At 29.3% G+C, this 23,088-nt stretch overlaps 1 protein-coding gene and 1 non-coding gene across 5 annotated transcripts; both read left to right on the top strand.

The window, feature by feature from the left end:
- Positions 1–272: 272 nt before the first annotated feature.
- Positions 273–12,122, top strand: LOC123299910 (WD and tetratricopeptide repeats protein 1-like). 4 transcript variants are annotated; one of them, XM_044882326.1, is made up of 10 exons: positions 273–341; positions 1,869–2,077; positions 2,148–2,259; positions 2,490–2,698; positions 3,308–3,566; positions 3,767–4,156; positions 5,284–5,659; positions 6,136–6,473; positions 7,451–7,567; positions 10,558–12,122. In XM_044882326.1, exons 2-10 carry the CDS (start codon positions 1,869–1,871, stop codon positions 10,585–10,587), a joined length of 2,040 nt encoding a protein of 679 aa, XP_044738261.1. In that variant the 5' UTR covers positions 273–341; the 3' UTR covers positions 10,588–12,122. The 4 variants fall into 4 exon arrangements, with proteins under 4 accessions (XP_044738261.1, XP_044738260.1, XP_044738259.1 ...); XM_044882325.1 differs by lacking the exon at positions 10,558–12,122 and adding an exon at positions 9,418–9,466; XM_044882324.1 differs by lacking the exon at positions 10,558–12,122 and adding an exon at positions 9,065–9,212.
- A 7,329-nt stretch (positions 12,123–19,451) lies between these two features.
- On the top strand, positions 19,452–19,523 carry Trnac-gca. The gene has a single exon. It is a non-coding gene; the product is annotated as a tRNA-Cys (tRNA).
- The last annotated feature ends 3,565 nt before the right edge of the window (positions 19,524–23,088 follow it).

The following is a 23,088-nucleotide window of genomic DNA, read 5'->3' on the forward strand; positions in this document are numbered from 1 at the left end:
TTAAATTTAAAAAAAAAATTGATCCAATGAAATTTTTGTGTGCTGATCGGACTGATTTTTATAAATAAATATCTATTTCTATACTTAATTAGCAAATAAATTTGTCGAATTATTAATTTTCACAAAATTAATAAAACTATAATATAATTAATTACGAGTATCATTAACCACAACAAAGTGTGTTTTTGTTTGACATATTCTGGTTAAAAATTTATACAAGATATTTCGCTAACATACGTCAAAAAAATTTTTTATTTCCAATTATTATAAATAAATTTTTATTTACAATTGTTACGGTAGTGTTTTTCTAATATATGTAATGTTCGAGTAAAAAATTAAAGGTAAATTGATAGTTTTTCAACAATAAATGCATTTCATTTTGAAACTATTTCTTGGAAAATTGGTTTTAAATAATCATATTCATATTTTGATGTAGTAAATTACAAATTATTAAAGAGATAATATTGACATTTTCATTTAGTTTTTCATGTTAAATCGATTACGTTTATGTAATTTTAAATGTGCGTAATTCTATTGACTCATGTAATTAAATAAATTTGTAAACTGTTCACTTATTTTAAGAGTCTTATAAAGGATTGTATAATATTTATCTAAATTATAATTTTTCCAAAATAAGGCCTTGTTTGGTTATATTTTTTAAGATAGTCCTATTGTGTAAATTTTTGGATACGTAAACCGTAACTAAACAATTAAAACTTTGAAAAGAGTTTTAGACTTAATCGAAATATACTTAGTTCATTAAACGATAGACTGTCTCTAAAAATAGAAAATTTTACAACACATAGCTATTTTTCGACACATAACTTAGTTAATTTATTCTGTCTATAAGCCGAAAACTTTAGTTCATGATAAAAAAGTTTCAAACAAAAGTTGTTTTTATTAAAGAACCAGTTGTAGTTTTTGAATGTTTGGTTTATATTTTACAATGCAAAATTCATTAATCGATTTTGTCCAGTTTCGTTAACTTGAGATAATCAGGTTGCAACAATAGCTGAAATATTACGGGTGATTGGAGATCACACGTTAGACAGCCAAGAATAAGTGAATTGGCAGCTAACAAAACTTACCTCCACAAATGACAAAACGGCTTTTTCATATTAAGGCTATCTTCAATTTCCGTACTACTTTCACTGTAGCCACACGTATTTTGCTTTCGGAAACAATGTGTTATCTTCTATATATTTACGCTCGATTCCAGAGTCATGATTGCTAGCTAGCTATCGTGGTGCGTAAGGGACCTTAAAACCAATTTTCTAGCTCTGAAACGTGCTATAAAATTTCAACCCGCTATTTTTTTGATTTTTAATTTTTACTTTAACGGAGGAGCGAATATACGAATGAGTATTTCTTTTATTTTCTGTATGTACTGAGAAAATATGCTTTTCATCTTCTAATTTTTGGGAGACTCTTTTGAAATTACATATTAAGATCCTAAACACGAATTCGTTTAAAATTGGAAGAATAGGTTTATTATATGTTGACTTTTAAATGCTCCCAAAGGTCGAGGTTAGATTCAATATTACTGACGAAATTTTACAATTATTGTGTATTCCTATTATGAAATTGTGGCGAATCGATCTCTTTACTTGGTTTTTCTTTTTCTTCAATCTTTTACGGTTTAAAATGCATATTTTTTGGGTTCCATAGAGGAACATGTTAAAATTACAGTACGCAGAAACAAATAAGCTAAATTGGTAACTTCATGAATATCTGTAACAAAATTATGATTCTACCATCCTTCGTAACATATAAGCAGGGTATAATAAGTTTAGAAATTGCGATTATTGTTTAAATTGTTTACGCTACGTAGCTGTAAATTTTTAAATTAATAAAATTTCATAATTTAGATGAATACTCAAGATTCTCGAGGACATCGTCATGTGACGGAGAGTGTTGTGCACATGCTTAGGCAACGTGAATTCTCTGATGGGTATACGAGATCATTTCAAAAGGCAGCACATGTTACTGAAGGAATGATTAAACGTTTAGGACCTATTCACGAGCTACAAGGTCATAAAGGATGTGTTAATTGTTTGGAATGGAGTGAAGATGGAAGGTTTAGTATTATATAATATTTTTATCATGATATTTCATAAATAATAACGTAAAAATTTCTCACAAAATAGATTGTTGATATCTGGTTCGGATGATACGAAAGTTATTATTTGGGATCCAATGAGAAGAAAGCAGCTTTCTGTAATTCCAACTCGACATATTGGGAATATTTTTTCAGTTAAAGTGTGTGCAAAAGTTTTTATCGAGTGTAAATTTTTTATTAGTGGCTTTAAGAGTTTGTAGTACTAAAAATAGTGCCCTCAATAAACTGCAATCTTTTACTTTTTTCGGTAGTTGGAAGTATAATAAATTTATTTTTAATACGAAAGAAAATTCTAAAGAAAGTCACGAATAAAAAATTTCTACTCGAAATTTTAATGTATGTAGTATCTATAAGAGGATTAATTTTTCAGTTTTTACCGAGGACTAATTGCTCACAAATTGTTACTGGAGCTGGCGATACATTTGTTACTGTTATGAATGTTGAACATGGTGTTTCAAAATCTTCTAAAGCAACACCTTTATTACATTGTCGATGCCACGGAGGTCGTGTTAAGCGGATTGCTACTGCTCCCGATTTGCCTGATATTTTTTGGTCAGCCGGAGAAGATGGTTTAGTATTGTAAGTCTTTTACCATTTACCATATTATATAAAAATAGTTAATAATGTAGTTTACAACTTAAAACATTACTACCATTCATTTGGTAGTTGCAGAGCCGGATAAAAATTCCGAGGCCCTGGAACGAACATTTGGTGGAGGAAACCTTAAACTTTTTAGGTATAAGTAAACTGTCGCTTTCCAAACTAAGAAGTGTCAGATTTGGCAAGCGTTTTTGATTCATTGATGTTCGCAATCGATTTTTAATGATCTTCAGTTTCGAGAAAGATCGAAGAAAGTAGATTGGGCATTATTTTGCAAAATTATTCGATACTGTAGTTGTTTACGATTGGAAATGATTGAATTCTCAGTAATACCTATTTTTAATATAAGTATTACTTAGGTATTACTTAGGTGGTAGTTTAATTTTTTTGAACTTATTTTGGTATTTGTTCGTAATTAGCCATATAATTGTAAAAATTTTGAATTTTGGGATGTTGTAAGTAACATCCAATTGTTCACCTACGGTTTTTAGAAAATTGGGGTAAAAACAAACCCTATGTTTAAAAAATGTTTACAGGAGGAAAAATTTATTTCCAGAAAAATAATTTGCGTTTTTTTTGCGTTTTCAGGCAGTTTGATTTACGTGAACCTCACACATGTCCTGGAAGCCGATCATCAGACAGTGATGGTAGCAGTGGAGGTGGAAGTAGTATTGAAAGTCGAAGTGGAAGGACGGTATTAATTGATTTATGTCGTCATGCAGGGTGGCATGCTGAGGCAAAATGTATTTCTGTAAATGCAGTGAAACCTCATTTAATTGCAGTTGGAGCAAATGATTCATATGCTCGATTATATGATAGGCGAATGATAAAAACATCAATTTTTAGGGTAAATTTATTTAATGCTATTGTATTTGTACGATTAAAATAAAAATTAATCTGTTATACATTGAATATAGCACCTTTTTGCTTTCATTTCTTAAAATTAGACTTTACAATTTATTTCTTAGAAATTTTCATTTGTGAAAAGTTAGAATATCTAGTATTTTAGTATAAATAAAAATATTTGATTTAAGGAATTTGTTACAGAGTGATCGCGGTGTTGATTTTTTGGATCGACAAGCATGTTTAGCACGTGTATCTGTGCCAGATGAATCAGTTCCTCTACAAAGTGCTCGATATTTTACACCAGGTCATTTAGGCTCGTTAAATACCTCGAATGTTGAAGAGAATACACCAGATAGAAATTTTAAATTAGCTACAACATACGTATCATTTTCACCATTGGGTGATGAATTATTAGTGAACCTAGGTGGTGATCATATTTACCTTTATGATATTAATAATACGAATAATTATACTTATAAATTAACAAAGCCTCCAAAAATGACTGAAGATAATGGTTTAATAAGTTCTGGAGATACGGGTAGTAGTGGGAATAATGGAATTGTTTTAAAAACTTGTTGCTCAACATTAAATGTATGTATAATACAGACACTCGATAGGATGAAGGTGTTACAACAAATATAAAATATTTATAAAATGATATAATAATATTCATATAAAATACTGAGATGAATAATTGTAATTCATTAATTTAATCAAAATATGGTATCAACTTCATCCACTTGTTCCTTTAAATAATAATACTTATAATTTTAATGGCGTAAATATATCTTTAGTTGATTTATGTTCTGGCCTGAGTTTTAAGTTTCTCCATTCTCTCCATTGGAACTTCGCCTTTTTATTCGTTGTCAAAAAACCGTAAGGTCATCAATAAACGTAGTAATTTCGCGTTTTTTCATTTTTGCCGCTTTGGGCTTTTGAGAATTAATTGTTCTTTGTTTAAACTGTACCATGTAGTAACTTTCAGAAACTTTTCTTCGCTTAGTTTTTATACCAGAACAGTCTTAATAATGATAATGGAACATAAGACAGGTACCGCAAATGAGTTCCTTTCATCTAGACCAAGGGGTCCTTTGTGCCCTTCTTGAGAACAACCTGTCACCCGAAGGCGAAACGTCTTCGGGTAAGTGATGCTATTTTAAGCAGATGACGCTATAGAATTCTGTTGAGGCCAAATGGTACGAAGCAAACCCAAAAATTCTCCGAATTTCTCCTAAGATTGATAAATCCTAGGTTTCAAGTTTCTGCTGGTGCAAATAATTATATGGAGGTTTCATTGTCCTCCGTATACGCCCTATTAGTGGGAACATCATAGATCCCCATGCTATGAAGGTGGTAGTTCAATCGACATTGTCCTGTCAAGAGCCCCATCACTCTTCTCAACTATGCTCTAGTAAGTTTCAGGCGAGCAAAGTCTAATGGCCAAGTTGTTACACACATTTTGGCCTGTCACATGCCCTGCGCATTCCTTTCGTGACAACGAGTCCGCTGCTTCATTACCTTTAACTTCAGAGTTTCCCAGTACCCAGATTAGCCTGACTGTGTTATTCAGTGCCAGGCTATTCAGTTCCTCGAAGCATTCATAAAACTACCCTCGATTGAAACTTTGCACTTCAAGGGCTCGAAGAGTTAGTTAGAGTTAAAGTCAAAGTTAAATGAGAATTGTAAATATATATTGAGTTTATTAAATGATATTACAGGAATCGTTCCCTAGCGAGGAGATGTCATTTGATGAAGTTCCTGGAAATCTAACTATTGTGCCTACTTCAACACCTGAATGTTCATGTCAGTATATAAAACGAGCGGATAGTTTAATGAAACGAAAATGGTTAGGTGATTATTATGCCGCTGCACGATATTATTTAATAGCATTAAATACACGTGGTGGTATACGTTCGATAAAAGGACGCCGTGCATTGATTGGTATTGTGTACGCTTTAATAAAATTAAAATGGTGGAAAGCAGCAAAAGCTTGGATGAATTTATTACGTGGACATCATTCAAAATATTCATCTGAGTATACACGTTTAACTGAAGCTTTACAAAAACCGAATTCCGAATGTTTGGTAATACCAGGTAAATTATAATCACTATTACTTTTCATTATACCTTGACGTAGATCTTCAGGGTCATCTAAAAATCATCTCGAGCTCATTTTTTCGTAAATTGAATAGACTCAAAAATTGAATGTCAAAATCTAACACATGAAGTATAATTTTGGATTCAGTGTCTCATACTTCGAACCATAGATTATAGTTTTATTGAAGGGTAATAAATCTTTTAATTTAAAGTGGTCTTCTAAATCTTAGCAGTATCGAGCCCAATGTGGCTTGTAAATGACCTTAAGGCCAAGATCAAATTCAAGGAATATAAAAAATGCCTCCCTTGAAATCCAATTTTTTTTGTTCGAACAATTTTTCTTTATTTTGGTTAACCTATAAGATGATTTCTTGTGGCCTTATTTTATAGATTAGTCAATTATTATAAGATAATTTGAAAAACTCATCTTAATAACTTTAGTAGTTTTCTAATAGACAATTATATTTTTTAAGGTGGGTTACAAAACGATGATCAAATTACAATCCATAAATCACAGCAAGAAACTACATGGCGATCAGCTGCTGTAGATTATCAAGCTAGATTTGTGGGACATTGTAATACGACAACTGATATTAAAGAAGCAGCGTTTATTGGCCCTACTGGTAATTATATTGCTGCTGGCTCTGATGATGGAGTATTGTATATATGGAAACGGGATAGTTGTGCATTAGTAACAGCTTATCATGCAGATACCTCAATTGTAAATTGTGTCCAACCACATCCGTCAACATGTTTAATAGCAACTAGTGGTATTGAAACAGTTGTTAAATTGTGGCAACCACTGTCCGATGTAAGTATCGTCATTATTTTCAAATTTATTATTGGTTGATGAATTGGCGAAATTAACACAAAGCGACTCAAATATTCTAAGGATCTTCAGCTGATTTATGACTTTCCTTCAAAAGCTTCAACTCTCGACTTCTTTTTCCCAGTAGTGACTTTTTTCCTTTTCTATAATTGCTCTTTCCTTGATGAGAATTTCTCTTTTTTTGATATTTGGTCATTTGTTTGTTTCTATTTGATATGGCACATTTGTTGAAATTATTAATCTTTTTAACTTTCAATGCAAAATTATTCATTTGCAAGATTAGAAGATTAGATACAAGTATAAAATTGTTACCTAGACGTTTGGTTTTTTTGATTGGCAATTTTTTGTGTTTTGGCTACTTTGCCGATATTTATGGTAAACAATGTTACAGTTATTCCACTAAAAATAATTTCAAAAGGTGTTGAATGATGTAGTTTAAAATAACTTAAGTCGCAATTTTTTTAACGTAAAAATTTCTTCGAAGAAAAAATTAACACTCTCCTATTTTTTGTGTGTATAGGTTTCGGAATATACTATATACTGGAATGGGTTTTAAACTTGAGAGCCTCACCTTTTTGGGTATGGTCCTACAAACATAGGGATTTTCCTAGAATGAGCTACATTCGAGCTAAAATATCTTGCAAGATTTCTAACAACAACCCCTGTATATATCGTGTGTTTCTCTATAAACTTCCTATCTCAACTGTTTCATTTCTTTCTCGAGCCAGACAGACAACGACCTGTTCATTTCAAAATGTTTTTCAAACAATATTTGATCGTTCAATTTTATTGAAAAAAGAAAAGGAAAGGAATACCCACCTTTATATAATATAGAATATAGGTTTATATATTTATTCAATTTTTAAGTAAGATTATATTCTTGGTTTTTAAAAACTCTTACTTACCCGGGTTCGATGATACATCGATTAATTGCTTTTTTATTCAAATTTATTTTTTAGAATGATATTGAAAATGGAAAACATGTTGTGTCGGATATATGGCAGGCAGCAGAATCAAATCAACAACGAATTGCAATGAATCCATTTGAAACAATGATTGTCAATTTAGGATATGAGGTAGATATGATTAATCCACGATTTCCTCAGCAGATGCCCCTTTGCCAAACCAGCTAACAGTGCAATATTATTAATTTGTTTGAGAGTACATACAAGTTTTATTTACACATTTATGAATTATTACTACTATTATTTTTATTCGTAAATATTCTAATTTGACTATTTAGTTATCAAAAAACATATTGTACTCCCCCTCTCATTCCTTATAAGGATTGTTTTTTTTATTTTTATTTCACAGATAGTGTATAAATAATATATTAAAGAGCTTTGTAATTAACTAATAAAATATTTAATATATAAAAAAATTATTACACATTTCATAACACAAAATTTTAATTTCTAAATTTATTAAAATAGTGAGTTAAATTAAATAATTTTTTATCATAAAATTCGTTATAATTTGTATTTAAAGTTAAAAATAATACAATTAAGGCTAGGGTTAGTCGTAATATTTGACGTACAACTTTTTCCTTTATAAAAACTTTCACAACCGAGGATTTCTCTGCCAGTCTCTTTTTCTAGGCTCTTAAAAGAAAAATATGTTATACACGACCTTGACAACAGTCTCTTTTGCTAGCCATTCTAAAACGACTGCCAAATACAACGCCTGACTCTAGGCAATGTATACTGGGAGCCTGTTACATTAAAAGCTCTATTATATAAATTTAAGAAGGATTTATGGAGTTTTTCGTTCATCTAAAATGTAAATAAATAATGGTGGAGTGAAAGAATAAAGCTTACCGAAAAGATACATATTAAAACTTGAGAGGGCTTGAGATATATCAGATTTCCATATCACTCTTATACATTTATATCTCAGGTTGTTACTCTTGGGGCCACGCGCTAGTGATCCACCATATATCTGTATGATTCAAGTTTGTCATGGAAATTTCTTTCGTAATCTAAGAAATGAAGCAGGATAAAGGTCAATAGGTTGCAATTCTAAGGAACAGGAACAATATACTTTTTATGGGTCCCGGCTCAAAATGTTCGTATGAGTGTGTAGAACAAAGCCAATGCTTATAGCAAAACTGATCGTAATTTAATGTGTTTATTTTCTGATGGTATGAAATTTATAAGGACTCTAGAAAGACTCTAGAATAATACCTGCTAATGGTTATTTAGAAGAAATTATTCTGCCGTTCATGGAATCAGCTTACATAGACTTTAAGTAAATTTTTAAATAATATTTAAATTGTAACTCACATTTATTTAATTTTAAAATACAAATTGTTGCGAATTTTGTGATTTAAGATATACTATTTAATTGGTTGATAATTACTTTGAATCAAAAAAAGCTTCTGATTAATTGAGATATTTAAATGTGTATTTTAATACTGCAATATTCAATCATACTATGATTTGAATCTTAATTGGCTAATATTTGTCACATAAACAAAAACCTCTCATTAGGCTATTAGTTTTCAGTAAATTCAGATCTGTAAGTTATTTTGAATAAGAAAAAAACATATAACTACTGAAATTGATTCTTCGTAGGCATTTTTTGGATTTTATTATCAATTTCACGCCACTACGAGAGACTACTATTAGAAGAAAGATTCAAACCATTGAGGATCTGATAAACAGAAAGATATTTGATAGCAGAGATATCACTTGGGTAGCCGCTTTATTCCTTAATATTGCTTTTATAATTAGTTGAATCTAATTGTTTGTAAGTTTTATTAAGCTAGAATTTTAGAAAGTTTGTATTATTTTTTTAAATTGTAATTTCCTTGTGCTAACTGATTGATTACACATCTGATATTCCGTAAAGAAATGTGGATAAAGTTTTTTTTTTATTATTTCAGTTATTTGAGTTAAATTTTTTGTTTTTGTTTTTCTTTTGTTAGCGGTATCGACTACTCGGACCATTAGCTCAATTATACTTTTAACTTCATACCCATTCAATTAAAGTAAGTATAGGATAAAGTTTTAGCATTAAAAATATTTTGGATAAGCTAAAAAAAAAATTCTAGCTTGGCTTTATTTATATTTTTATGTTTTAATAATTGCTGGTTTCTTTATAATCGAGAAAATAAAACCGAAAAAACATTATGACCCAGGTAAAAACTTCACACAAGTTGATTTCTATGGAGGCTGGTGGAAAATTTTTGTCTGAGTGCAATCAACAATTTTATAATCATGCGAACTTGTGCTTTTTCGATTTACGCCCATAAAATGGGAAAGAATTACCCTACTTCCTTATACCACTCGAGGACGAATGAAATAAAGAGAATGTGGTGTCCGGAAGATGGGTACTTCTGTCCCATTTTATGGGCGTAAATCGAAAAAGTACAAGTTTGCATGAACATGATTTGTACAAAGTACACTCAGATAAACATTTTCCACCAACTTCCATAAAAATCTACATGTGCGAAGTTTTTTCTTGAATTAAATACCTTATTTCCTCGACTATTGTTTTTAATTTTCATTGAAACGGGAAAAATGTACGTTAGAGTAAAATTTCGAATTACGTTACCTCCAACGTCTATCTGAAAATATGTTTAAAAGTGGAATTTGAAATTTCGTTATCAATATTGTTTGAATTATAGAACCAAATTCTTAATGGCGATTTGTTTTTAGTCCTAACTTAGGCAATCAATTGTAAATACAAATGTTAATTTTTACAAATATTAACTAACTATGACCTTTGTAACCAAATTAAAAACCTTCAATTTTTATTTGCCATTAGGTGAGCTAACGATAAATGTGAATAATATGTTAAACTAAGCTTTTTGTTTAATTATTAATCTATGAGAAATTTTTGCACGTTATTAAATCTTTTTTATTTCTTTTTTCAATTAGTTCGTACAGTACATACTTAATATATGGAAGTAAATGTGTATTGCAAAAATTAATACACGAATGGACTTAAATGTCCCTTTATTAAATATTAAAGTCATTGAATATTGCAGTGTTAAAAAAATTATACACAAAAATTTGAAAATGTATTCTAGTTATGAAATGAAATATTTCTAATTTTATTTCAGCTTTTAGATGACGTAATTGAACTGTATTAAAAAAAATATTGAACCATCCAAATAATGGGACCGATTACAAACTATAAAATAGATTAAAAAAAGTAATAATCCCAGTGCTGTGTTCATGTGGAGAAGTTAAAATGTGTGCGTGAATAAACGTAAATATCAAATGCGGGTTTGTACAATAACACATGCTATCACATAGTACAAGAGCCAGTGATAAAATATTTTTAGCTGTTTGGTGTAGGTTTCTCGTGGACGTAAAATGTTTATAACTTTTCGATGCGTGTGCAGGTCGCACCATCTTTTATGTTGGTATGTAAACGTTTAATAGCTTTGAAATTTGTCAACCTATTGAGTTGCTTAGACATGTTTTTGAATCGTCAAGACGTCAATTCAGTACAATTCTAACCATGAAACCATATGTTAACACAACGTCCAGCATATCGTGGCCAACAGGCACCGTCTAACAACGCTATTTGTCGTTTGGTGTCAAATTTTGGAGAGCCCGAGACAATGGGAGATCGTCAACATGTCGTTCATCAACGACCATGGTGTTTCAGTGAACTGGTTGAAGCGGTCAGAGAGAGCGTTTTCCAAAATTCTTAAGTGTCGTATCGACACCAAATAATCGCTCGAATGGTTGGCATTGAACCTGATTTTTTGAAGCAAATTGAATGATTGACGAGGCCTATTTTACACTCTCTGGCAGCGTTAATAAGCAAAATTGTACCATTTGAGGAACGGAGAATCTATACGAGATCCATGAAACATTGCGTGCCCAAAAAGTGACTGTTTGACTAACCCAGATAAATTGCAAAAGATTTAATTGAATAAAAATAATTCATATACAGAAATCGGTTTAAAAAAAAAGTTATTCAATGTTTACGTACCGATATAAAAGATGGCGCACCCGTTATGTATATTGATATCTTGATTTATCTTAAGTTACGGTTGAAACAATATAGTGGGGGGGGGGGCGAAAGCAATTATAATCGCTTGCTTTTAGTATGATGATTACTTTTTTATTCATGTTTGTGGGAAAATCAGAAACCTGTGCATGATTGAGATAAATATTCAAGCAGTAAAATTGTATATAATAATTACTGTATTTTACAAAATAACTACAAGAACACAAGATGTAAGAGGTTATGGGATCGATTCCAGCCCAGATGTGTATGCTTTGTTGATTTTACGTATTGTCTTCTTACGTATTTTTCGACAATTATTTTTGTATATATTTTGCTTTTTGTTATTACAATGAATTTAATTCCTGCCGAATCAATAGAAAGTCTAACAAATTTTGTTAAAAGTAACAATTGTAAGAATAACTGTGTTGGAAGAATAGCTACCACTCATTGTTATTTCACTAAGCGCGCAGTGTAATTTCATGAGCGTTTGTATCATCCGATCATAGCCATCAAGATATCCCAATAAAGCATAAACTGTAGTGATCTACGGAGAATACCAGATTATTGGAATGGTATTCTAAATATTTTTTATTGGCTCTTGTCCTAATACATAAAATGTACGTGATGATTTAAAATGTGTGAAATATTTATTTTCTTCCCAAACTTTTGTGTAAGTAAATTATTATGTGATTTAAAAAATCAAATTTTAAAATGCACATTGTTGTTGCATGATAATGTTTTTTTCTGTTCGTTATGAGATAGTTTTATGCCTTATTTATTATTTTTGTACGGATAATCAAAAATAATAATAATAATAATAATATATTATGATAATGTACTTAAAATTGATTTTTTTTTATTGTGCGTTAAATTAGACCTTTTTGATGTTTATAATTTCCATTAGACTTGGAGACATTGCCAGAAAATGTGAAGTCATTTTTTAACAATTATGGTGATCTTTAATAGGTAAAATTACGTAATTATTGACAAGGTTTAAGATATAAGGGATGGCACGCCGGACAAATGACTAGAGCGACATGAGAGTAGTCCTCAATTTTAAGCTGTAAATTCTTAGACAGATTAATATATTTTAAAGTGCTGTCTTGTCTTATAATTTTTTTAAGCCTGTCTCCTAAGAATATTATAAGACAGCATTTAAGCAAGCCAAGTCGAAACGAATCAACTTTCGGTATATAATGCTTTTTGAATTGAGAATACACAGAAATTATTTCGAAGATGAATCCATTTAATCGTTTCTGAGAAACTCTTTAACAGATATACATATATACTACTTACAAACATACATACATACTCTTGTATCTAGTTCAGAAGCCCCAGTAGAGACTAATATATGTAAACAGGGGCGTTGCCAGCCAATGTGTCAGAGGGGGCAACCTTAAAGATACAAAATAACAATTATATGAATTTTTGCGCTTTTCTTACGCGTGTGACTTCATTTGACAGATTTATAGATGATACATTTTGCTTAATTCATTTCTGATGATTCATTAGATTTTAGATAAAACAATCCTAATAATTTTTTAAGGAAAATTACAGTGGTTTATAAATACGTCTTGAGTTTTTAATTGCTCTACTATTATGCCTCGACGACCTGTACTGTAACTTTTTTCATTTTTAATAATCACGTAATTCGATCAATTAAGGGTCGCTATACTTCTTACAAATGATTTGAAATTTTCTGTCAGTATCTCCCAGTCTACATTGTTGAATGCATCTATCAAAACATTATTTATATTGAATTTGGAAAAATTTCTTTCAGTGATCACTTATATAAATTTATGGATACTGTCTTGAATTTGATTTCTTCCAAACGTTATTTATAAACAGTTTTTCACTAAAAATGTCCAAACTTACTTAAATTGCGCAAGTTGTGAATTTTGAACCGAAGTAAAGCTGTTGCTGTCGGTATTATATATTGTACATGAAAATCGCATGAAATACTCTTTCAACTCTTAATGAAAAACCCTTTACAAAATAAATATTCAATATAAGATACAAACTGATAAATGGACACAGATTTTACTGATGAATTTTCTGTATATCTCCGGGAATACTGAAAGGTGTGCAGATTAAAGGGAAATTATATTTTGTGTCATCGCCGGGTGACACTCATCTGAAAAACTTAATAAAAGGGTTGCCAAAAGTTCCAAGCATTTACAAAGCTTCATACTTAAAGAAGTATATTTCCACAGAGTGGCCATAAACCGGGAAAATCGGTAATGTGGTTATTACCGGGAATTATTTGAGAAATCTGAAAACGAATAAACAAATCTTGGAAACTATCCAACTATCTATCTATCTTGGAAACTGACCGCTAAAGATACTTATTTAACAAATGAATAAACAATCAGATTTATAAAAATATTTAAAAAAATAATTGTGTTACTTTGATGTCAGTGTGTAAAAGAAATCATTTACGAAAACATTAACTTACCAAGAATTTAATCTGATAACTTACGTAAGCAGAAGATTTCCCACTATAAGTTGTACAAAATTTTAAAAATAAGGATAGCATAATGACATCATACGTTTATAAAAGTGATCACTGAGTGCGAAAAGTGACGGAGCGCTTAACTGAAAATATGGACATAGTGTACATAATCCAACATTTTAATTACGTCATCTGTGGACTGAATATAAAAGTAAAGATTGACGACACACTTCCATGGAATTTTTAAGTATATTTAGAAAATTCTAGTCCAAGGAAGTATCAAATACGACTTATGAGATTATTGATTATAAATCATTTAGAACTGAATTAATTGTTTTTTGTAATTTTAAAGAAAGTCGATAATTTTTTTTTAAATTCTCTTAGATAGTAATTCAAATATTGAAATTTGAATAAAAATATTCAAATTGATTACTCAATAGATATTATCAATTGGGTCGTTTAAGATTGGCTTAACTTATATCTTAGTTCCAGATAATTAGGATAGTTTGTTTTTCGATCTTTTTGTCGCCAGTGTGCATTATCTCCATATGGAATGTCATTGATATTTTGAGGAATAACTTTGAGTAATCGATTGGATAAGATTTTCAGCTAAAAATGTATTTCGAATTTGATTATCAAATTTCGATTAAAACATGTAAAAGTACTTTATTGATTTCAAATATGGCGAAAATGTTATATGTGATATTAGGTCTATAATAATAAATATTTAGCTATGTTCCAATTCATCATACCGCGAAATAATTCGTCATTTGTAATAGCTTTCAGAAATATATTTATTGATAATACTTTTTCATAGACATGTTTGGAGCAGCACAGTTTAGATAGAGTATTTTGACAATTCCTGTAAAAATATTCCTATTTGTTCTGATTATTTTGACAGAATTTGTCCCTAAACGTGTTGTAGCTTTTATTACAAGTGTGATTATGAAAAAGGTGTATACTTCATATATTTAAACTGGGAACATGGCTATGTATGACTACTTTCACTAGAAGGCCATCTACATACGATTGAATAAAAAAATAAGTCTATTATCAGAAAATTTAATCTTATTTTAAATCAGGACAAATATTTATATTAAATTATTTACATTATACGTCCGTGTTTGGGTCACCAAACTCTATATATGTATCAAATTTCAACTTAATTCGCTAAGTATATACTTTAGAAAATAGGCTGTGGCAGACAGATAGACTAAAAATGCACACTAAAAATGACAATTGGTTTTAACTTCATTATTGGGAAAATCAATAATGACATCAAGCAGTCAATGTGCCCGACATAAGAACACTTAAATCTTAAAAAAACAGTAGTAAAAAATAAAAGAGTGGTCTATTTTTTATTAGACAATTCAATCAAACATTTGAGCATGATTGTTGCAAATTACTATGATTTATTAATATCCATCTTTTTATTTAACGTCTGTTGAAACGTCAGTTTATAATCCTATTATCGCTTAGTATGATAGTTCTATTTAAAGGAAAACTTTGTCACGATTTTCTCAATCTGGTTAGATTTGTTTTCCAAAAAAAGAGATAATACCATAGAGTAGCCACCAAATAGTTTTATTGCAGTAGACAGATAAGATAGGCGCGTATAGCGTTAGTGTCTTCGCCTCTCTTATACGTGTTATATCCATTATAGCAAAACATGTGTTGTCTGCGCGCTTGATTGTAGTTGCAATTATTATTGGCTGTGGGACAGAGAGGGAAGAACGTCTACAATGACTGTTTCTTTCTAATTGGTTAAGAATTCACTTATTGCGTTTCCTATGTCTCTACAGCTCTATGGTATTATCTCTATGCTTTTTTACGATGTAAAACATTTTCTTTTATATTTACAACTAATCTAAATCGTAAAATTTCAAAAATAACAAATGTTGTTTTCCTTGCATGAAATCAATCATGAATTTTAGTGAAAGTGGTCTTTTGTAATTGCTTTAGTTTCTTTTTGGAATAAACTACATAAAACACAATGCCTTCAAATAAAACTATACCTGATTTATAAATCAAACTTTAATTTTCCTGCTATAATAATAAAATAATAATTATCAATAAAATATTTTACAATACTTCCAAAATAGTTATACAGTCACATTGTTTTATTTTGGATATTTTATTTCAAAAAAATTAAATTAATTTTTATAAATTAATAACAAAATTATAGTTCGCTTTTATCTGAATCTCGAAAAATTTAAAAAGTGAAACTATAAGGTATATAATAATAATTTCACTGAAATCGTAGCAAAAATAATTTTGTTATTGACAAAACTTAAGAATTATAAGGTTTTTTTTTTGTTTGATTTGTGGTTTATTTAATTCATTTATTTTATTGTATGTAGAATTTATTTTGAGGATATAAGAATTAATAAAAAATTTAAAAGGATGTTTTTGGTTTTTTTTCTTTTATGATTTATTCTCACTTTCTAACATGAAGTTTGTTCTTTTATAAACGTCTGGAAAAGAGCCTAAAGGGGCATTTAGAATAGACAATATTATTATTGGATCCTAATTTTTTAATATGAGGAGCAGTCTAAATCAAAAAGATAATGGGAAGAATTTTGTAGTGTTTACTGATGATTATAGTGATTTCCAGGTAGATGATTTCCATGAAGAGATCATATAAAGATGTTTTCATTGATGTAAACGCGCAGCTAAGTAGAGGAACCCCTCAACCGTTGGCACTTGATATTAAGCCAACGGTGGTGGAGTTACCAAACATAACTACGCAATTTTTAAATGATGAAAGAATTCTGAAACAAAAAAAATATTCAATTAATTTTACTGAAAAATTTATTTATCATTCTCAAATTATTTTATTTAGTTTCGGTGCTATCAATATGCCGATAGGATTGCTTATCGATTATAATATAATCGATAATTATTATGTAGTAAGGTACTCAAATCTGTTTTTACGCGACAATTACGTACCCAAATTTAAAGGATGAAAATGGACATGAAAAAAATATACATAGCAATACCATACACCCGAAAACTTATTTGATTAGTGCGTTAGTACGGAGGCCATAGTTCGAAGATTCTATCCCCAGTTAGGTGTTTGTTTCTTCTTCATATCCTAATTTTGATGTAAAAATGGGAAAGAACTGCTTAACATTTAGTTATTTTAGACAGTAATCAATTCGAAAACCTGCGTTTTTGTAAACTAGACATAATTTATGAATGTAGAAGAAATGGTTTTAGGAATAATGGTGAGTTCTTTGTCTGATGAAGTCAGCATAAAAGATTGCTTTAAACGATTTTCTTTATATTTAAATATTCTTATTTATTCATCAATATAAATATTGTAATATATTCTAAATGTCAGTTGGTATTTAACATATTATGTAGGTATATTTATTTGCAACAAATTTTTATGAATAATTATTATTATAATCATATTATACATTATTGTATTGTAGATCCTCAGCCCTCAGGCCATAAAGTTAACAAAAAACGGGAAGCTACATGCTTTTGTAAACTAAAGGGCGGACTGAGAATGAACTTTATTTATTTATTTAAGAGTAAAATTTTCAAGAAAAATAAATAAAATCGATAAATAATAACTTTTTATGATAAATTTTATGAAATCGAGGTCAAGGGGTTCCGATCTCCGGCTTTGAGTATGTTAAATCAGAATATAGTGCGAAGTCTTGTTCTCATGTGAGGGTTATTGATATTAAATAAAATAAAAATCACAAGTTCATGAGATTACTGATCAGATCGATTAGATTACGGGAAAAGAGTTTTAAATCGGTTCCAAGTTTTTACTGCAGCCAAGCAGACGTTACTAGTTAAAAAAAAAAGGAGTAAAAAGACAAAATTATACAATACTTTATGAAGAATAATCTATTATAGTTTAAGCGTTATTCGCAAAAAATAGCATAAACAATGTGATACGGTTTCAGAGCTGATACAGTTGAGATAAATCACAGTATTATGCATAAATCAATTATTAATACAAGAAGATTAATTGTTTATATACTCTGTATATGTTTGTACTATCAGTACTATAGTCTAAAATGTAACAGATTAAGAAGAATGAAATAAGCCGCTTGCTTTTTGTCCAAACCTAGTGTAATGTGATTCTTAGATGTTAAATATCATTCGTATACAATGAGTTAATTGTGCAAATGTTTCTATTTGTTAATATGCAATAAATTGTTAATTAAATGAAACGGTCCATGTAAAAGTTGACTCATAAAATTAATAAATAGGCAACTTGTAGTACATATATCCTATACATAATACAAGTTGCCTATTTATTTATTTTTTAAGTAAACTTTTTATGGACTATGGAAGTCGTTTCTTTTTTTCAAAAGGAACATTTTTTGTATTAAGACTTTTATTCTATCTCAATTTTGCTTTACGAATTTGAAATTACTTTTAAAGTCCAGTTTAGAGTAGATATTTTTCAGCTCGTTGCATGTTTTGATCTTTTTTACGGACAAACGGACAAAGATCGATTTATAGTCTTAAAAAGTAGGTTGGTGTTGGCAAAGGTTAGTGAAATAGTAAATACAGTTTTTTCAAATACTTGCAATTTTTGAGATTAAAGTTACAAAAATATTATGTTATAGAAAATATAATCTGTTACAACGGAAGCTCAGAAAGTTTCTATGTAAATAAAATAATTGAATCTTCAACGGGTTGTTCATTTTAACTTTAAATAAAGAAGTAAAATAATTTATATTTTATTTTTATTAGTAAATTTTTAGTTGCAGATACATTTTTATAACTACACATTTTATGTTTTTAGTCATATTTTCCACGAAAATATAGACTTATGCACTGTATCGAAGGTCAACAGCGAAGCCTGGTAGTTGTATCTCCTAGACAACTGTTTAACGCGTATTAGAAATGCATGGCGGGGATTTACACACCTTTACACACCTGTATAGACCCTCAAAATTGAGCTAGGGGGTTGGAAATTTGTATTTAGGTTGAGTAAATGTCAAAAAAGTTTTTGTGGGTGTCTACTTTCCGGTCCGTTCATGCTTTTTTTATGATCTACTATTAATTTTAGAGAAAACAAAAATCCTATTGCAATAAAAATATTCCTCTCAAATAATGAAGGGTAAATATGACCTTAGTGATGAAGCTTTGCTGATCACGATTTTTTTTTTTAATAAATTGCCTTCTCATATATAAAGTTATAATACCTATAATTGAATCATAATGTAACATATTTGTAATTTTTTCATTGTTTTCATTATTTTAATCAATTATTTACGATCTGAAAAACTCTCAACATTCTTTTTATGAATAAATTTTTTGTTCTTATCTGTTAAGAAAAAATCTAGATTAGATTAGTTCACTAAATACAAGCATGGTCGATGCATTTCTGTTAATTTGAATAGTGCTAACGTCATACAGCTTCTAAATGCAGGAAAGGTGTTATAATATTTTTAGAAAAGATAGCAATCGCTATGTAAAAATATATGATACTTCATATTCCCATCGCTTCCACTATATGTCGATTCATAAAACGAATTGTGCTAGTTATGAATCAACTGCAGACAACAGGGGATATAGCTCAGTGGTAGAGCATTCGACTGCAGATCGAGAGGTCCCCGGTTCAAACCCGGGTGTCCCCTAAATATAACATAATTTTTAAAAAAATTTATATTTAAAAAGAAATTCAATTACTTATCCATAACAAGTAAAATTTATAAAATTTTAAAGACCCCGACAAATACTGTTTTTTTCTTGTAGCTCTCTTCAAACTGTCTCTTAATTAAATTACTTTTCAAACAAACAAAAAATCAAAATCGTCTTATCTGTTTAGGAGCTATGATGCCACAGAAAGACAGACACACATAGCGTTCAAATTTACAACACATCTCTTTTTACGCCGGGGGTTAATTAAAAGGCTAAAGGAGGGAATGAGTTCATAAAATCCCTCATTTCGATGTTCCAATAGCAAAATAAGCCTTTCTTGACTATGATATTTAATTTGGAGAAATTTTCAATTAGTTTTAGAAAAATTATAAATTTAAAGCTATCGAAAGTAAATTATAGCTTCCGATCTTTTCTCTAAGTTTAATAATTACAGTGATATACGACAGAGCCAAAAACACGTCGTCTAATAGACCCGATTTTTCCATTTTTGTGGTTCAAATTACCTAAGAAAAATGATTTTTATCCAGATTGGAGATAGTAAGGGATTGGAGGGTCCAATTTACTAATTGATTTTTTGATTGAATAATTTAACAACTACTCATCCAAAATCGCTAAAGCGACCATATTTATTGTATTTTTTGGGATAAAATTACTCTAAAAAAACATTTTTATCCAATTTGGAAGAAAAAATGTTTCTCCGCAAGTCATTTATATATTTTTTGAGCCAAATAGTATAAATTAAAACGACTCATCAAACATGAAACGAATAAAACTAAAATTCGAAATCAAATGTCATTTTTGCATTATTAAGAAGGATTGATTATATTCCGTATGATTATGATTATTAAAATGGAAAGGTCAATGAAAGTAAATAAGATAATTTTTCCGTTTCTAGTTTATAATTAGTATAGTCCAATAAAACGAAGATTTAAACTATCATCAAAACGGCAGTCGTCATTTTGAATATAAGTTTCCTTTGATATAAATTTGAATTATCTACACATAGTTAAAAAATATCCAATTCTAGTAAGGGGATAGAAAAACATTAAAAACTACTCCCAAAATCACTTTTTTGAAAATATCTTTAAAACATACGAAGAAGTGGAAAAAAGTTTTGAATAAAAAATGTAGATATCAAAATTTTCTATAAAAACATTTCTAATCTCTTTTGACGTATTTGCAACAGAAACCGATATATTATTAAAAACTTCTTTTCCATATCTTCGTATATGGAAGAATATATCTTTCGAGATATTTTCAAAAAAGTGAGTTTGAGGGTAGTTTCTAATGTTTTTAAACCCCCTTAATAGAATTCAATATTTTTTTAACTATGTATGCTTCAAATTTATGTCAAAACGAACTTATTTTAAAAAATGCAAGCTTCCGTTTTGATGGTAGTTTAATCTTCATTTTATTGGACTATAGTAGCTCTGTTGAGTGTAACCTTCATTTATTAATAATCCACATTCACCATCGACATCGTAGGTAATCATACATACCTACTGTTTATTAATTACTTACAAATTGCTTCATTAATAGAATAACTAGAAATTAATTATTTGTTGAGAATAAAATATATAGAAAATTTCATTATTTTTCGCAGGACATGTGCCAGCTGACGAATGTCAGTGATATTTTCATCAAAAGTAAATAAGACCAAACTGTTAATGTATGTGCGACCCATGAGATTCACACATCACTTCTTAGGTGCTTAAAATACCTTTCTATAACTGCCTAAAGCCCTTCAATATTAACTATTTTTTTGAGATAAAATACTCGCTTTCTATGAAAAGATATTTCTGTAAATATTAGTTTTACATAAAAAGTTATCAAAGGATAATTTATTGTTTAAATTTTCAACAATCTAAGGCAACCTTTTCTTGATGTTATTACGCAACGATTGGTGCAAATTTGAGATCGGTACCTATCACCTTTCATAAATGATGAAGGAAAAATGAGAAATGGTGAAGGAAAAAATGTCCCCTTACAATTATGCACAAGTGCGTATACACAAACTTTCATCTAAAAGTAATGTTAATACATTTTACCATGAAGAGTTTCTGACTATTTCTATGACTTACAACTAGGAGACATGAATCAAACAGTATTTTGAAGAAATTTTTTTCACTTTTCCATTCATACATTTTTTGGAAATTAGTTGACTTGAGTTAGCCGTAAAGATTTTCTCTAAACATGAAATTGATTAAAAATTATTGGATCCTCTAAACAGTTACTATCAGAATTTAGAAAGAGTGAAAGAAGTTGAAGTTCATAAAAATTCTCACGGAATATACTTGATTGTATTTCTTAAAAAGTTCTATTAACTTTATGTTGCGTATGAATTGAAATTTTTTAACCGAATTACTTTCTACCAGTATTCTTCCCGTACCCTCCACCATCGAATACCGTAAGTATTCCGTTTAAATATGTATAAGCCAAATTAGGTAGATAAAATCAAGCTTCAAAATTATATATAAATATAATCAATAAAAATTCATTAACGTATAATGTTGAAGGTTTTAGTAATTATACTTCCATTGACTAAGTAAATTGTTTGATCTGGTAAGAGTCGATTACTTTTATGGCTTACTCGAAATTTGTAATTAGCGAATTACCGAAGGAAATGGAGGTATTGCTTTTGTACTGATGATGGAATTTTGAAAAAATTTCTTCAAATGTGCATCAATCAAAAATATAGACTATGCAAGACCTAATATATGTCAAAAATGACCATCGTTAAAATTTATATACATATATTTATGTATGTATGTATCTATACGTTTATGTGTCTGTAAACACTTTAGTGGTCGGAATTTAAATCCGATTTGAATAAAATTTGGTATAAAGAAAAATTTTGATATTTGGAAGCAGTTTAACAAAAATTGAAATGAAATATTATATACAGATTCTTTGCATCTAAAACGAACGTTAAAATATTAATAATAATTTTGAATTGCTTATGTTTGTGTTGAAACTGTTTCAAATGATTAAAATTACAAATTTCGAATAATTGATCTTTATCAAATCATCACGAGAATATGTTTTGTAGTAGAAAACTTACTGACTCTAAATTTCATTTTTAAAATCTATTTTGCTATGATGCACGTAGCAATTAGTGCCTTATGACAAAGAATTAATATGAGGTAATAAAATTCTCAGAAATGATTAGAAATTTTTTCTTTTGAGGTGTCGTTTTTCAGCTAAATCGTAAAAGATGTTTAGTTATCTGTGGGTGATAGCAAACGAGTGATTTTTTACTGTCATTACCATTGCTCAGGCTATATAAAGCGAAAATTTATATCTTCTTCAGTTTTTTTTTTTGCAAATGTTAATGAATTTTAACGTTTTTTTAAGTATAATAAAATATATATTACTATTTGAATTTTGAACAAAAAAAGGAGCATAGGTAACGTCTGAGAGCGTGTAAGAGAGGGAGAGACGATATACATTTATATTTTATTTGCACCGTGAGAAAAAATTAACTTTTTTTTTCTTAAATAATAAATAATGTTTGTTATTATTATATACATTATACATGCA

The sequence above is a fragment of the Chrysoperla carnea genome, chromosome 5 (assembly GCF_905475395.1).
Source record: "Chrysoperla carnea chromosome 5, inChrCarn1.1, whole genome shotgun sequence".
NCBI classification, from domain to species: domain Eukaryota; kingdom Metazoa; phylum Arthropoda; class Insecta; order Neuroptera; family Chrysopidae; genus Chrysoperla; species Chrysoperla carnea.